At 33.6% G+C, this 18,054-nt stretch overlaps 1 protein-coding gene across 4 annotated transcripts; it reads right to left on the reverse strand.

Moving 5' to 3' along the window:
• Positions 1–2,665: 2,665 nt before the first annotated feature.
• Positions 2,666–17,558, reverse strand: LOC112802127 (protein NUCLEOLAR FACTOR 1). 4 transcript variants are annotated; one of them, XM_025845181.3, is made up of 25 exons: positions 17,136–17,558; positions 15,918–16,386; positions 15,730–15,817; positions 15,387–15,478; positions 14,955–15,132; positions 14,566–14,704; positions 13,721–13,844; positions 12,556–12,653; positions 12,294–12,410; positions 11,296–11,376; positions 10,241–10,419; positions 10,030–10,102; positions 8,762–8,821; positions 8,596–8,634; positions 8,405–8,493; positions 8,078–8,142; positions 7,590–7,636; positions 7,230–7,289; positions 6,660–6,731; positions 5,929–5,958; positions 5,732–5,826; positions 5,319–5,424; positions 4,117–4,179; positions 3,626–3,697; positions 2,666–3,063 (listed from the first exon to the last, which is right to left on the reverse strand). In XM_025845181.3, exons 2-25 carry the CDS (start codon positions 15,943–15,945, stop codon positions 2,986–2,988), a joined length of 2,073 nt encoding a protein of 690 aa, XP_025700966.1. In that variant the 5' UTR covers positions 15,946–16,386; positions 17,136–17,558; the 3' UTR covers positions 2,666–2,985. The 4 variants fall into 4 exon arrangements, with proteins under 4 accessions (XP_025700966.1, XP_072093613.1, XP_025700967.1 ...); XM_072237512.1 differs by having other exon boundaries at positions 14,955–15,104; positions 17,136–17,530; XM_025845182.3 differs by lacking the exon at positions 15,918–16,386 and having other exon boundaries at positions 17,136–17,556.
• Positions 17,559–18,054: the final 496 nt, after the last annotated feature.

Raw genomic sequence — 18,054 nt, forward strand, 5'->3', positions numbered from 1 at the left:
GAAATTAACAAAAAGATTTCTGTTAAGTTACCATTTCATCCTTCACCTTACTTTCTATTCTTTTAACCAGCTTCTTCCTAGTCCAACGTTGCACCCATAGTGGTCTAAGAATTTCATCCACCGGCCTATTATTGTTTGTGGATTCATGAAAATATATGATCATCAGTGCAAAGAGGCAGCCATCAACTGCAAATTTGTTTTCTAATTTGTGCCCTCTGATGCTTTTGATGAGGAAGTTGAGCACATGAGCAGCTCAATTCCATTCTTGTATTGTATCCATGTGAAGAATAGGCGGCATGTGAATCGGAAAAATTTTGTTTATTGTTGTCGGCAACAAGTAGCACTTCTGGATGAAGAGGATGAATGTTCTCTTGAATTTCAGCTGATTTTTTAGTCCATCAACACTCATGTCAATCAAAGACTTTGTCAATTGTGACAAAGTACAACCTTTGAAATTTTCAATAACTTCCTTCTGCTCCTTATTAATTTCTTTATTTGTAATTTTGTTTGGATAGCGCTCCCCTACAACAGCAGCAAAAATATTCTAATAACACAGAAATAATGTAAAAAAAATACCCAAATTTAATTTATAGAATAGATTACAAAATAGATTTTTACTAGATGCATTCAAGCCAAGAGAATCTCTTTTTTTTTTCAGGGTGATCTCGATTACACCGTACCGCGTCTGCAGTGTGCTATTGTACAAATCAAATGAATATGTCAATTCTTTTAGGAGCTTATGCGATACATTCAAGGCTGGGATATGCGTCATAGCAAAAAATCTCAATTCTTCAACAAGAGCTTTTTTGTCATTGTTCATGTTGTGAAATATATCATAAATAGATCTTGTGGAGCATCTCAAATCATGAGTTTTCTGTAAATAAATGAAAATTATGTTACATAACTATATTTATACAAAAAAATTGAGTTGTTCTAACATATATCTACTTACATTATATTTTGGTCCTTTTTTGTGGTGCTCCTCCCAGCAACTTTTTTAATTGTCATTTTTTTGGTAAGGAATAAAAAATTTAGGTTAATAGGTAACAACAAAATGGCAAATGCACCTCAATTCACATGAAATACACCGAAATACAAATCAAATACACTGCTATTATTTCTTGATTGTAACACAATGTCAATTTAAAAAGACACACAACTCAATCAAGCATGCACGAAATGACACCAGAAGCACTACGACAAAATTCTATCGACTAGTTACAACAAATTCATGAACAAATATCCTCAAAAAATAGACAAAACACATGCAAATCACTCAAACATGCAAAAATAACATCAGAAGCACTACAACAATATTTCGTTACCTAATTATAACAAAAGGACAACAACACCAAGTGCACCTCAAATCACATGAAATACACCGAAAGACAAACCAAATGTACTGCTATTGTTTCTTCATTACATTACAAAATGCACAAAATGACACTAGAAGCCCTGCAACAAATTTCTCTGAGCTAGTTACAACAAATCCATGAATGAAACCCTCAAAAATGGACAAAAACACATGCAAATCACTCAAACATGCACAAAATAATATCAGAAATACTACAACATTATGTTGCCTAGTTAAAACAAAAATATGACAACAACACCAAGTGCACCTCAATTCAGACAAAATATATCGAAAGTTGTTACTGAGAACTATACACGAACTCAGTTCAAAACATGCAAATACTCAAACACGCACAAAAACACATTCAAATCCCTCAAACAATATAGGTTAAACTATACGAGCATCCCATACTACTCGATGTGGGACTTTGAGCACCCCATAATACCCAAGTCCCTCACAATACACCGGTCCTGGAGAGCCGACGTCCACGGCGGCTTCACTCTATCGACACTGACCCAACGATAACCACTTTGCTACGGTCTATCAGTATTCGGTATTCACCTTAATCCAGCCTATAAGTAGCCCTTTCCATGGCGCCGACAACCACGCTCTGATACCATTGTTAGGTATCTAAGGAAAGTGAGAAACCACACCTTAACAGCTAGCTTTTAAGGTGTAATTTTTCACTTTCCTTAGATACCTAACAATAGTAACATTTTTACACCAACCTAACAATGTTATTAGCAAATGAACAGTATGAAAACAATAATATGTACTTTAACGCAAGAAACACAAAATTTACTAAAACAAAAATATCACTATCTAGTGTTTTGCGATTAAAAATGCGAAAGAAAAGTGAAAAAAATGAGACAATTAGTAAACAGTACCTTCAATAATCTTTCGTCTTTTATATTCTTTAGTGAAGATTTGAAACATAACTTTGAAATTTCTGAGTTTTTACAAAAATTTTAAGAAATTTTGAATATCGTTTGAAGTTTGATTACTTCAGTTTTGATCGAGGATGAAGAAAAGTTTTTCATATTAACGTTCACACTGTTGAACAATTGCGGGAACGAGTGTTTACATACTCTCTAATCCGAAGTTGATTTTTGTCGAACTTTTACATATTGTGTAGCATAAGTGTTCCACAATTAATAGCTTAAAATATGAGAATTAATGGAATAGTTAAATTATTCCAATGTTACCTGTACTCTTTATGATCTGTCAAAAAATGGATGCTAAAAACAGATTATTCAAACCCTAAATTCTAATAAACTTATGATTTAAGAACAGCTTAAATAAACCTATGTATCAAGGCAACGTAAAAATATTTGTTCCATATATATAGTCATGAGCCAAAAAGTATATAAGATTACAACCAAGATTACAACCCTCTCAAACTGCAATATTTTCACTATGCCTATTCGGTATTCACAATCTGAATTTAACTCGAAAATAGTAAGACTAGTAGACTCAACCCAACGCATAAGTTTCCCTTCATTTGTGTTCCGAAACTGAAATTGAGGCAGTCTCTCAACGCACCACGGAAAAAATTGGGTCCTTTTCAGCTTCATTTGGTCAAAAAGAATCGTTCTCAAAATCCAAAAGCATGCCTTAAAGGCTTTGGAATACTAATGGCAAAAGACAAATACAGATTTCTCCGCAGTCACCATCCTTTTTGCTTTATTAGTCCCAATAATTCTGTCCAGCTGAAATGTGATTTCCATAGCAAAACAAATATCATCATATTATTACATTATGTTGCTGTTAGAGGAAATTTTAGGAGGAATGGCTAGCCAAAAATAAATAAATAAATAAATAATAGAACTAGAATCGTATTTCATGAAAAAAGTTAGATGTACAGAGGTTTCAGACATCTTTTTTAGAAATATAGCGATAGATGTGCAAGTAATTGGGGACTTTAGATATATCTCAAGTGAATATGTTGAATGCGGAAAAATAATTTATAATTTATGAGAAACTTGCACCAAACTTATCACTTTCTAAACTAGAATCTACTGAGTTTCACTTTTCTTAAGTGATACATAAACCAGCTATGTAAACAAAATCCTCCCTTGTTTAGCCCTTTTCTCGTACAATTCTCATTACTACCATGCATTTCAATTAGCCAACCAACAATTACATACACACTACATGGCAGCAAGTAGCATAATACTCGGTTATGACCTTTTTTTTTGTGTGGGGTGGTGGGGAGAGGGTGTTTAAATTTGTATATATCCTAAAAGGGACATCAAAGAGAGAAAGTATTACCCGAAACTTGTCAAGGGAAGAAAACATAAGAGTGCATGCCATACTGGCAGACCCATCAAGCATATTCAGAATCTGCAAGATGTAAAGGGATAGCAATAAAATAAGAGATATATTATGTTCAACTTGTATGGACAAACTGAGAATAAGAACCTATTAAAAATTTTATCAACAGAACAACGAAGCAATGAAGTGATGAACTAATTACTGAAATGCATAGGCTATTGAAATAAATGAGAGCATAATAAATTAATAAGGTACTTTGAAGGGAAGGGCTTGTTTTAAATTCCCTGGCATATTTTGCATATTGACTTTTTCCAGGTTGTCAAGGTTAGAGACCAAGAGAATAGTTGATTTGTTGAGTTATGTTACTTATTGTTTTCTCTTCCTTCTCTTGTTTCTTTGTATCCTACACTCCCATTTCACACTATTTCCTTTCTTACGAATTCTTTGAAAGAAACAAAAAACAAAACCTACTTGATTAACCTGCTCACCTCAGGGAAAAACTCCTTCCTTTCTGGTAGTGAATACATGATTAAGTTCTGAACTCCACGAATCTGCCATCAAGAAATAAGCTATGTTTGTCAATATTGTGTATAACTCTGCCTGTATCAAGCTTATTACAAACATTTTACATAGCCTGTCCCAACCCCAAATAAAAGAGGAGGGTTGCCTTAGGCTAAACAACCAAAGTAAAATTCTTTTGAATCCCGATGACATGGATCAAAGATGGAATTGTGTTAAGGCTAGGTTGTTGCCAAGAAGCGACGTGCTATGTGGATGAATCATAGGGAAAATCAATGGTGGGAGTGCACAGGTAAAAAGTCAAGTGAGTCAGGTGAAGGCAATGTAATTTGGAACCTTGGTATTTGAGCTTTGGTACACAAGAAAGGTAAAGAATAGGAATGAGATAGGCGTTATCCTTTGATAAGCATTGGGAAAAAGATGTGGTAGAGGTTAAAAATGCGGGTGATTGGATCATTACACTAAAACTTGCGGTTGAGGGGGAGCACTTCTTTGTGATTAGTGCCTATGTACAAAAGTCGGTTTAAAAGAACACTACAAGACAAAACTTCGTGAAAAAAGGTTTAATCCAAGCCATAAAGTAGGGAAACAAGACTTTCTTGGAACATAAAAGGAAGTGATCCACGGAGATCATGGATTTGGTATAGAGAACACAGAAGGTACAACCATCTTGGACTTCTCTTTAACCTCTGAGTTTCTTATAGCAGTTAGCGAACACTTGTTCTAAGAAGCGGGAGAACACATAACACAAAAGAATGGGTGAAAAACGTTCAAATCAATTTTTTCTTGCTAAGAAATTTCAACTGGAAATTTTGTACTGACTGCTACGTTATCCCAAAAGAGTGTTTGACCATCCAACATAGGTTCCCGACAGCTTGTTATGGATTTTTGAGTACATCAAAAGGTGAAGAGAAGAACACAAGGGTCAAGTACTGGGAAATGAAAGGTGAGAAACAAAGATTTCCAAAGAGGGTAGAAGAAAAAGCAAGACGGGGATGGGTATGGAAGTGCATAACTGCATACGAGACGTGGAGTAAGACCACCAAGTGATTGAAAAAACAAAAGAAACCTTTTTGTGTGTGTGTGTGTATACCCAAAAAAATCCATTAATCCTCTTGAATTTAGAGAAAATAGCAAAGGCAAAGGCAAAAAGAGAAAAAGTGTATACAACCTTGTATCGGTGGTAGAAGTGAGACCTCTCTGTGTAAAGCATGATCTTCCTTTTTCCTTCATTGAACCAATTACGTGCACGAGAAATGTCACTTTGGGTCGTATACCTATATTAGTCCAGAAAAAAAAAAACACACTCATAAATCATACATAATTATGAAAAATTATTATATCAGGATAAGTATACCACCTCTGATTTACAGACAAACATAACAAAAATGATGGGCCCCACAAACAATTTAGTGTATCTTAAATAAAGTGATGGGATCCACTTGCATAGTGAATAAGCATAAATATAATGTGTTAAACTTGTATTCATGCAAGAACCTCCAATCATTAGAGATATATTCCGAAAACATGCAATAATTGACAGCTACAAAGTTTCAAAGTAAAGATAAAAAGTAGGCTTCTTACTCCCCAAGAAGACAAAATGAAGCATTCTGTGACTTCAAAAAATTTCGGATTCGAATAAATTCAAAGTAAGAACTGATAAATATCATAATGCCTCCCTGTATCAAAGATTTCATCCAACAGAACCAAAATAATTAGTATATAAATTTCATTTATCACAGGCATACACATCAGAAATTGAACTACCTAAAAAAACTAACCTGATCAGAATCTTTGATCCGTGGGAAAACCTGCAAGATACAAATGACTGACATCATATCTATAAATTTGACTACAAATTGCCATAAATTTTTAACAATATGCACCTAATAAAAAAATATTTTAAACTGTCCTAAGGAATTTATATAAAGAAATTGAACAGAAGCATTTCAAACCCAGAAAAATAACACATAAAATATATAAGTATTTCTCTCATCTACCAAAAGGAGATTGGGCAGTCGGATAAATCATTGTGCACCCAAATATCCAATAAATGGATGACATTGAAGCATACCTTGATGTAGTAGTCTTTTTATTAGCTAATGTTATAAATATTTGTTTAAATATTGACTACAATATCTAGATAAAAATTGGCCAACCAGGATAAATATAGGTCTAACTGCTTGGCATTGATTTCCAAGACTATATAATTTATTTTTAATAACTGAAACCACAAGTATCCTCCAATCAGATCCTATTCCAACATTTGAAATCCAATAAGGGGCATAACTTTCCCAATGCTAATTACTCCATACACAGAACTCAAACTCAAGTTCACTTATTAAAAAGAAGGAGCATTTGCCACTCCAACTGACCATATGTTAGCTACAAAAATGATGTTTATTTGACATGACTTCAGCCAAGTCACACAGAAAAATATTTGGATAATTAGTTTTTCAAAAATAGTTCAACTCAACATGTAAAATTTCAAAACTGCAATTCTTAAATATACCTTCTTAACAAAATAATCAAAGCGAGCATCATCAGCATCTACTATTGAATCTACATGAAATCGTTCATAGATCTACAAGTCACATGATCAAGAGAATTATTAGCATAAGGGAAAACAAGGCAAGATAATTTGGAATAATATTTGATAACTCAACACCTAAAGAATAATTAAGGACTACAAGCATGTCAAATGAATTAATAATAACAAGAATACAATAGTTGATCATACATTATATATCACAACTGCCTAAAACAAAGTTTATCAAGACATTTTCAACTGTATGCCTCGTTTAACTATGGCAGTCATCCAACTAATCTATTAGCTCATTAGGACCTCCACCCAGAACAGAATACAATTAAATTATCCATGATAATTAAAATTGTATTAGCCCCAATGTACTTTTCAAAGGAACAGTACAACGATGAATATTGTTTTATGCATCACATAAGTGATCCAAGTAAACTTAAGTGCAATGATATTGTGATTACGCTATCAGAATGCATCTACATCCAAATGGTTTCATTCCCATCTGAACCTCTACTTTAAGAAAGTAATACTGAGAAAGCATACTTGTCTTATTTCGGGAAGAACTTTGTGTAAAACACCTTTATAATCACAAACCAGCTTCACCTGCAGATATCAAATGAAAAGACTGATAATGAATGACAAGGAATATAATTGGTTGGTGTAGTTGCTTAAGCAATAAGAAAGAAAACCTTCTTATGATTCTCATCTCATTATCAACAATGCCTAGGGTTAAGTCCATATAAGAAAAATAAAAACCATATTAAAGAGAATGGCAAAAACTTGAGATTTTTCCATGAGAACTCTTTCGGCAATGATGTATCTCTAACCCTCCATGAGTGATCGTAGGTACAAACATTGAGCCCATCTAAAAGAATGGAAAGTGCAACCAGACATTTTGCATACCTTCCCTTCATAATTACAGCACTGATGATTGAATGAAGCATTTATATCTGCAACAAGGAAATGAATAAGCTGTAAATTACGCAACGTGGTTTCTTAATAATGCTAGTAAAAAAGGATTCATTAGAAAACTCTATAACTCAGCATCAACAAAGGTTACCATAGGCTAATCAAAAAAGGTCCTTCAGACAAGGAAAATACACAAATATTTTAACCATGTATTATAATTGGAAATAGATTATCTTGATGATTGTTTATGTAAATTTTGAATGGATATTGGATGAATCCCCAATTGAAATACTGAAGCAATAAAATATTCTTTCTTCCAGCAAATTAACATCCCCTATTTATCAAACAGAACAAAAGGATGAAGAATACAAAGGTCTGTTAAAACATATAATATCTATCCTTCTATAGAGAAGGTAAAGACAAAACTATGTGAATGCAAGATTGTTCTCAACATCTTGGCCAACATAAGGAAGGTTCATTACCTGGATTTGAATAAAACCCCAGAACAATTGTTTGCCTGTAAAATCTGGCATTATCATCAAGATACCTAAACAAAGAAAAACTCAGATTTCAAGATTCTAGGGTAGAAAAACCAGAAATGCATCTCATTTCTGACACCTTAGCTTTCAATGACCTGAGTGCAAAATGCAGTTCATGGAACAAAAATAATCATGTACAAAAAGGCAGGTCACTCCCTCCCAAATATCCAATGCATGGAAATGAAAACTACATCACTCCCCCCAAATTTAACAACCACCAACTAAATGGAAAGAAATGAAAATCTAAGAAAAATCCAACATAAAGTGTACCATGGTCTAATGCGCATAACATCAGTTCCAGGCTGCTTCGATGGTAAACGGTTCAAGTGGTCAATAACTGTATGTACATGATACCAATTCTGGAAGTTTCAAAAATAATAGCCAACATTTATACTCTTCCAACTTATAGTGACCTTCAAATTATTATTATAATTTAAAGAAACATACAAGATACAACAAACCTGCATTGCTATTACATCAGCATGATCAATAATCAGCACCTACTCAAACATAATAAAATTTGTCAACTTCAAACTATATGATCCAATGACCTATACACAGGGTAACTACATATTCAAATAGAATTTATAAAGCATGGTCTAACAAATAACAAGTAGAGCCACTTACCTCGATCGATGAAAGAAAATCTACATCTTTTTCCTTGTTACTCCCGGCCTCTTCAATTTTCTAACATTCACAACACTGATGTCAGGCACTTGCGATAAGGATATTAAGAAAAATCCAATTCAAATTCAAAATATGTAAAGTATAACAGTTTCTTTTTCATTTAATAAGTTACAATTTAAATGCAGCAACAAGCAAAATCTAGATTTAAAAAGTAAGCCTTTTTAGAAGCCAGAATTAATATAAAAAAATAAAAATAAAAATTTGAAGCCAAACTAAGGGAAACCATTTTTACAGCTACATGTTACGAACCTTCAAAATTTAAAAATTGCACAATAATATCAAGATTATAATTGAACATATATGCAGGCTGTACCCAAAAAACAGAAAACTTGCATACCCAAGTCTAGTCTCATTCAAGAAAAGTGAATATATGCCAGAAATTTTCCTTATCCAAACTGAAGAGAAAGAGTGAGTAGCTACAACACAGGCTATATGAACTGGCGACATGGACCAGAATAAGCTAACTTTCTCTTGTTTCCTTTCATTCTCCTTAATTCTTCACTTACTGATCCAACATTCTTGACCACCCAAAAACAATATTAAACACCTTTTACTTTTCCTAGAAGGTTTAGGACTGTAATTGTTAAATTCTAAGGCTATCTAAAGCCCAAGTGAAGAAAATTGATTCCTACAAAATCAGACCTAGAAAACTTGTTTGGCATAGTCATTTCCATCACTGTACCTCAGGAAAGAATCCAATCCAGACTGTTTTTATGCACCATCACCTTAACAAGTGACATCTGATTTTGATCATGTAAAATGTGTTGAAGGTGACATCACATGACAATGGTTTCAGCACGAGAACAAAACTCTCCAAAAACAAATAACACATCAAATAACATTTGGTAAATTTTAGCGGAGTAATTGTATTCTCATGACATTTCATGCCTTCTTGATAAAAATTTCTGTTTCCAGTCTATTGTTTCTTTTAAAGGATGTCTAGCTTGTCACTTGGAATTGTCTTCTATACTAATATTAATAAACCTTTACTGTCAAACAAAAATAAATAAATAAATAAATAAAACTAAAACATAAAACCTTTGCCATCAAACATATATAAATAAATAAGAACCAAAATATAAGGGAAAATTGCACAGAAAAATCACGAGTGATAATATAATCTAAAGTGAGCAAAAAGATATCTAGGAGGCAAATATGAATAAGAACCTAAGAATGATTCTTTTTCATAAAAGAAAAATCCCACTTACATTAACCAAGGAAAGAGCTGAAGCAACAATGATGTCTGAGGTATGGAAATCGCTGAACAACTTAATTGTCTTCCTGCAAGGAATTTTATGAATAAGAAAAAAAATTCATTATAATATACTAAAAAATACAGATAGTGGACTATTGCATAGCATGTCTTGGGAAAGGATAAAGAATAAGCAATCCTAATCACCAAGCAGTGAAATTTGTTACCTAGTAAATTTGATGCCGATCATAAAATCGTCCTCATTATTGCCACCAAAAAGTACTTCATAGTCAGATGGTTTGGATGCTTTTTGAGGTTTTTTATTTTCAGAATCATGGTCATTTTCGTCATTGCCCTCTTCACTTCCAAATTTAGTTAAAAAACGATCCATATGCTCAACATTAACCTGAGAAAACAAACACTTAAATCTCACAAAGGACTTACAGAATTGTCTATCTTGCTCAACAAAAATGTAATAAAATTAGATAATACTAATAAGCAACACTTGCAACAATGAGTCGGTTATCATAAACTACAGCAGAAAGTTACATGTATTAGCATGATTTAAGCCTAACAATGTTAAATTAAAGTTCATTTGTAGACATCCACTGATTAATTATCTAGGAATTTCACTAGCATTAGAATTGATAATGTGGATTGAATTTGGAAAAGAATGGTCTTCCTTTTACAGAACTTTTTATTCCTTTTAATCAAGGAGGCACACAATTTTCTAACATCTGCAAGAATGATACACAATAACAGAAGAAGCCTATTATACATAGTTGCTGAAACCACCCATACAGAAGAAAGAAACTAATGACAAATGATAACCATCAACCATGTAAAACCTTAGTTTCCTAAAGTTAACGGGATCTATTGAGAAACCACTAATAAACTAAAAGGAAAACCAAATTGTACAGAGAGAAGCCGGGAAAAACAAAAGGAAAACACACAACATAAGCCAACTATTTAAATGATATTTTCCAACACATGCAGAATATTAACCACCCAATGGAGGGATCACAATCATGAACCAGAAAGTAGAAGTCCACATAAGAGAAATATAGAAAGATAAAACTGAAAAATAGTCCGATGGGGGAGTTCATCGATATATCCAGACTCTTTACTATGAGATAACCTGTAGTTGAGAAAAAAAAAAGCTTAAGAGTTGAGGCAACTCCTCAGAGTCTAGATGTGTGTTGATAATTTAGGTCATGTTCAAGGGGCAATACCATGGTTAGATGGAAAGAGTAATCAACTAGAGAGGTAGGTACAAAAGCACCTTGTGAGCTGAAGGTGTAAGTTGTATAAGCCTCTTCACAACACGATACACGATGCTTGCCATTGGCAATAAAATTAAAACCTGGAGCACGAGTAGATAAAGGATCATATACTTTGTTTGAAACATAACAAATTAACATGAGAAGAACTTTCTTGTATGCTTATGATTCTTCTTAGACTACATGCATTTCTAGGTTATACTAAGCTTACCAATTGAACATGATTAAGCAATAAAAAGAACAAGGCGAAAATACCAAATCTACTAATTCATTTATCTATTAACCATTATATATTTGTGTATAAATACATGTGTTGTTTAACTCATTTTCAATATGTATTTTGTATTTTAATATATATTCTATGTGGGTGGTTATTTTTTATGTACATATAGCATGATTATTGTTATAATTATATTTTGTTATTGTAAATATGATTAGTTTTCAAAATATCTAATTTACAAATTAAAAAACTTAAGTAGTAATTTAAATGATAACATATAATATAAAAGTCTATTTTTTAGGTTTCATATTTTAAAAAAATTGAGCAATCTTTTTCTTAACAATACAATCAAAATATCTCTATATATATCAGTAACAATTATTTAGAAATTTACTTCGTATACAATTAGAAGCCAACTTTTATTGATATTCATAGTTGAAAAAGTTCTTTCAATTAATGCAGTTACCGAGGAAAAAACTAAAGCTAATTTCAAAAGAAAATAAATAATACTCTTTTGAGTCGATTTCTAAGAAAAAACACCAATCTCATTTAAATTGAGAATTGATCATTCTAATAGACATCTAATATAAAATTCTTAAATTGACTATTAAGTACCAAAAGTTGAGTAAAAAATTATTGTGGAGTCAAATTCAATAATTTAATGAGGATAAATAAATATTATTATCATGTACTACGAAAAAAAATTTCAAATTGTAGTGGAGGCACTTGCCTCCACAACAATGGTAATAGATCCGTCCCAAATGACTAATGGTCCTTTACCTTTGGACGAGTAAAACCTTGATCTCGGAATTTGTCACTACCAGCACTCTCTCCAGCTCTGGATAATTTTGCATCATTCTTTTTCACACAATCTCTAGTTTTGAACACATGATTGAGCTGTGAACGATATAGCCATTATGTATTGCTATCAATATAGCGTAGGCATGGGTGTGTAATATAATCTGTAATATACATTGCCACCATGCAAAAGATTTTGACAAAATCCATAATCTTAAATAAAATGACAGGGAAATTTGCTTACAGAATGCATTATGTATGCATCCATGATGCTTGTATCTTCGAGACCTTTGACATAGAATGGTTTCTTATTACAGTGAAGTATATCCCGGTATCTGCTGCCTAGAAACATGTCAACATGAAGGCAATACCATTATAATGATGGAAGAAAAATAAATAAATAAATCACAACCTTTATGCAAAAAGGAACCAAGCATCCTCAACGGGAGTAAACAACAGCAGCAGCAACAACAACAACAGCAACAACAACAACAACAACAACAACAACAAAAGTGCTTGAGTGTGTAACTTGGATAACTACTATAAGAGAATTTCAAAATACACTCAAAAGTGGTTTAGTGCAAATAAGCAGCATATTGTGGTGTCAATTATCAATTTATCATACCAAACGACAAATAAAATGGAGATGGTGACGTGTACAACAAATGTCGCAAGTGGCAAGCTCTAATAAAATGACATGACCATTGTGAATAAATTCACAAAAAAGGTAAAAAAAATCTTAAAATTAAAAAGAAATTATAATAAAAGATTGAAGAGATAATTGCTCTCTTTCCCACTTCCCATCATCATTGTGTTCATGTGTCTATATGTAAAACCAGGTCCTTTTTACCAAATTGCAGAAAACCTTCGGGCTGGAAAAGATATACAACCTTTGTTATTGCATTTTGATGGAATTAAATGAAGATAACAATGAGTCACTTTTAAAAACATTCGGGGCACAAATAGGACCAAAAAACATTACGGAAAACATTGATATATTTATTCTAAAAGTTTTGGATAAATATAATACTTAACCATTCAAGAAAGAAGTTAAATCCTATAGCTGTATCTATACTAACTCCAGTGTACCACATGAATTTTACTGCATAGGCCATAAAGGGTAGAAGGTTTACATTCTCTCCTGTTGAGCATTAAAAAATTAAATTACCATAAGAGAGGATTTAGATTCCTTTGGCTTATTGCTATTTTCCAATATAGCCAACACAACCCCCTATCAGCTCAGAAAATTTTACACGAAATAGAAGAAATTTGGAAGTATTCTAAAAAATGGAAGATATTGTTTAAACAACCCCTTAGTTTCAGGATAAAAATCAAGGGTAGTTATTATGCTAGATGCAAATAATGAGACTAGAACATGATTTATTCATTATAACTGAAAACGAACTTACAAAGGGAGAAAAATATCTTTTGCATAGATGAATTCAAATCCTTGCCCCCAGATGTCTTGTAGACATCCATCCAGTGCTCATACAACCTTGGTATCAGACCATCGAAAGAATTGGAGTTCAAATCCTAAAAGAGAAAACAAGAGACAAAAATGTAATACCCGTAAATATTTACACACCAAATAATGTTTTTAACGAATTAAGTTGCCAGAAACAATTCTCCTTTTTAGCACATGGATTAAGATTCAAAGAGAAAAACTTACAGCAAAGCAATGGGCAGTGTCAATGACAAGGAAAAGATAACAATAGAGGAAAATATTCTTCGTTGAACAATGTTGATTTCATCCAAAAAGAACTACTCCATATTTTTTTACCTTTGTTTAAAGGACTATTAATCAAAGTCTCCATGAAAATAGCACACAACACACCATTGACTTGATATACTGGTAGTCTAACATCAACTTGCATAGCCTTACCAACAAAATGATTAGGATGCAAACAATAAGTCAAGTAGTTCTACTACAAAGCATATAGGTGATGAGCATTGAAATTGACATCAATGCTGTAATATCTAATTATTTTCCCCACCTAACATATAGCATTATCTACTTTGCAAAAGAAGAAACCATATGGGGAATGAAGTATCATCATTCTAGACAAGAAGGCAAAAGCAATGAATTCTATAGCCAGCTGCTAATGTCTACTATTCCCCTTTACTTTATTACAACCATTCAGCTTGTGGCCAAAATAATTACACTAGATTTAGCACTTCCACAAAGAAGCTACTCAATCTTGGATATGCCAATAGTTTTAAAAAAAAAAAGTAAAAAATAACAAACATGAAATACCTTCAAAATATTTTCTCCAGTTCCTATCCATTTGCAACTCGACATGCCAATGGCTGGTACCTCCCATATAAATTTGGAACCCTTTTGGTTGTCTATCTCTTCTTTTGTTAAATTATGTTCCAAATGTAGGTTAAAAGAACTACAGACACAAAATATTGTAGGTTAGACTATCGGATAAAAAGAATGAAAAGAGCAGGAAATTCATTTGAGTTATGTATAATGACAAAGAAATAAGTAGTTGGTACAATTTCAGATTCATTGCAGAACATCATAAGACATTGGTATTACTCGGATAATATTTTTCTCTCTCCATCTCCATTCCACACATATATTTTATTTAGAAAATAAAAATAAAAATGAAACTGAGACAGCAAAAAATATTAACAAACCTTAAGTGCACTGAATCCTCATAATTTGGTTGACCATCAATTCCAACATCCTCTTCATCTGACTGAGAAAACTCAGCATCATATTCAGTCTCAGAGCCTGTTGATTGAGAATCATTGTCATCTGAATCTTGCAACATCCTTTCCGCATCACTGTTTCTAGGAGAATCATCATTAAAATCTAAGACAGTAAAGAATACAAACATCAATAAATGATATCCCGAAATTAAATAACCATCTTATGCTATTGAAAATCAAAGGGAGATTGCAGAAAACAAAATTGATGTACAGACCCTAATTACAAAACTGAAACAAATCCTTAATGAACAGAAATATTGACGAAAATTTAAGTTAAAACATTGCTATTTTCTACTCTTCTCAAAGTTCTTGCCTTCCACATAATCATAATTTTTTTTAAATATTGCAGAATCAAACCTTCTTCATCATCATGGTCATCCTTCCACTTCCGACGCGCAGGGAGCTCTGCCTCTTTCTTCCTTTCGTCACGTTTAACTTTTTGCCTTTTCCTGAAAATAGGGGTAAAGCGACAAAAAATTTTAAACCCTTTCTTTAAAATAAAAATATCCCAAACAAAAGGCAATGTCAGATGAGCATGATTAAGTGCTTGATCATTTAAATAAGATAGTAAACTAAATATGTATGGACAAATGTAACAATCAATACCAAGAATTTAGAACAAAGTAAATGAATTTATCCTATCTTATGTGGTTGTCTCATAGAGCATTAAAATAGTTGAAAAAATACACCCTGTTACTACCTTTTAAGGTTAGAAGTAGGAGGATCAGTCTGCAGAATATTCACATTCATATTATTGGGGTTCTGTTTGGATGACTTCTTCTTCTTCCCTACAAAGAATAGAAAGTTTAATAATAACCAAGCTTAGAAAAAACACATACTTAATTAACTGCCATAATGGGAAAAGCAGAGAAGAATGAAAATTGGCACCAGCGTCAGCTCTCTGCGTCATCTTCATCCTTTTAAAATATCACTCTCTTGACCTCCGCATAGTAGCAGCAGCGGCTCCCTCCTTCAGCCGTCAAACTAGTCGTCGGCACAAGTGTCTGGAGAAAGTATGACCGGTGATGGAAGCAAAGGAAGGTGGATGCCGAGGGAGAGGAACAGAGAGGTAGAGAATACTAAACTTTGAAGACTATGGGAAAACACCGAGGTAGGAGCAGGAGCAGCAGCTCGACGGGGTAGGCAGTAGTTCAGCGGCGAGGCGACGAGAGGGGGATGATGGTGTTGTGGAGGAGAGAGGCGGGTCGGAGAAGAAGCAGAAGTCAAGGCGGAGGCAGTGTGCCGGTGGCACTAAGGTGAAGGTTTGAGGCAAAGTGCACGAGGAAGGCGCCCAAGGGTTTAGTTGCGAGAACCGGACCGGTCAATAAACCAGTAAGGTTACTGATTTACTGGTTCACTGGTTTGACCAAGGTTCAACCGGTTTTAATTAAATATTAAAAAAATTATTAAAAAGTTTATATATAATTTTAAACATATATATTCATCCTATAACTTTTTACCAATAAAACTGAAATGTTCTGGGTTTCATGCTTTGTAAAACCAAAATAAATAAACTCTCATCACAAATCATAATTAACAACCACTCAGACTTATAATTATAATCAACAAAACAAAAATAAAATAAAAAAACAAAAACAGCAACTCACAATGCTTACAATCAACCAAAAAAATCAACCAAAAAAATGCAACAGCAACAAAAGTTCTGTCCAGAAATCAGACTCCAAATTCAACAGAAAAGCAATTCAAAATCTGAGGATCATTATAATCAACTCCAATTTCATAAACATTGGCAACTCAGAATAAAATAACAAATTCACAATATCAGTAACACAGATATCTGAGGATCAATAACAAATTCTTTCCAGTAAATTTAACAAAATAAACCCAAGTTTCATAAACATTGGCAACTCAGAATAAAATAAGAAATTCACAAAATCAGTAACACAATATCTGAGTATCAACAACAAATTCTTTCCAGAAAATTTAACAAAATAAGCACAAATTAACAAAATCAATAACTCAGAATGACAAACCCTAAATCAGCAATTCAATTATTAACAGTAAAACCAGCAAACAGAGGAGACAAGGAGGAGGAGGCGACACCGGCGAACACAGTATTATCAAAATCCAAGCCACATTGCTTACCGCGGCGAGGAGGAAAGGGAGTGACAGCGAAAACCAAGGAGACGGCGACACCGGGGAAGAGAGAGAGCGCGCGCTCGAACAGAGGAGACGACGACGGCCACAGAGCTTCCACACGACGGCGAGGGAGCTTCCTACGACGGTGACACAGCTTCCCAGGACAGCGACGGAGCTTCCTACAACGGCAACATAGCTCCTGCGACGGCGACGGAGCTTCCGAATGCGACGCCTCTACCCAGCGGAGACGAGTTCGTCGATGACAATGAAGCGTGGTTGTGGGGCTCTGGGGGCTGCGGGGCGCAGTGGCTGCGGTGGCTGGAGGGTTAGGGTTCTTTGTGCTTTCAATTTAAAATTTGCAGTTCAGTTTCAGAGACGTGAGGCGAAGCGAGGAATGGGTTGGGTGCGTTGGGGATCAGGGTTTCTTTTTATAAATTTTTCTTTTTTTAGAATTTAAAACGGCGCCGTTTGAACGTTGAGGGAGGGCTCCTGAACCGGAAACCTTGTTAAAAACCGACTGGTTCCGAAGGTTTCCCAGTTAACCTCCGATTCGACCGGTTTTTTCCAAACGGATTAGAAGGCTAATCGAACCGGCTTTATGATCGGTTTTTGTTAACCCAGTTGAACCGGCCGGTCCGGTTCGGTTTTCAGGGTTAAGGGTTTTCATTTTATTCAATTAATTTAATTTATTGTGTTATAGGCTTAATGTATTTTAAGGGAAAATCACTAAAATAAATTATTTGGGCATCTTTATCTTTATTCTTATTTTTATTTTTATCTTTATCTTTTTTTTATTCTTATTTTTATTTTTATCTTTATCTTTTTTTTATAGTATACAAATGAGGAGTTCATATGCTGACGTGGCACTCATACGTTGAATTTGAGAGTTTATTTGCTTAGGTGTCGTCACTAGAAATTTTTAGAA

The sequence above is a fragment of the Arachis hypogaea genome, chromosome 5, assembly GCF_003086295.3.
Source record: "Arachis hypogaea cultivar Tifrunner chromosome 5, arahy.Tifrunner.gnm2.J5K5, whole genome shotgun sequence".
NCBI classification, from domain to species: Eukaryota; Viridiplantae; Streptophyta; class Magnoliopsida; order Fabales; family Fabaceae; genus Arachis; species Arachis hypogaea.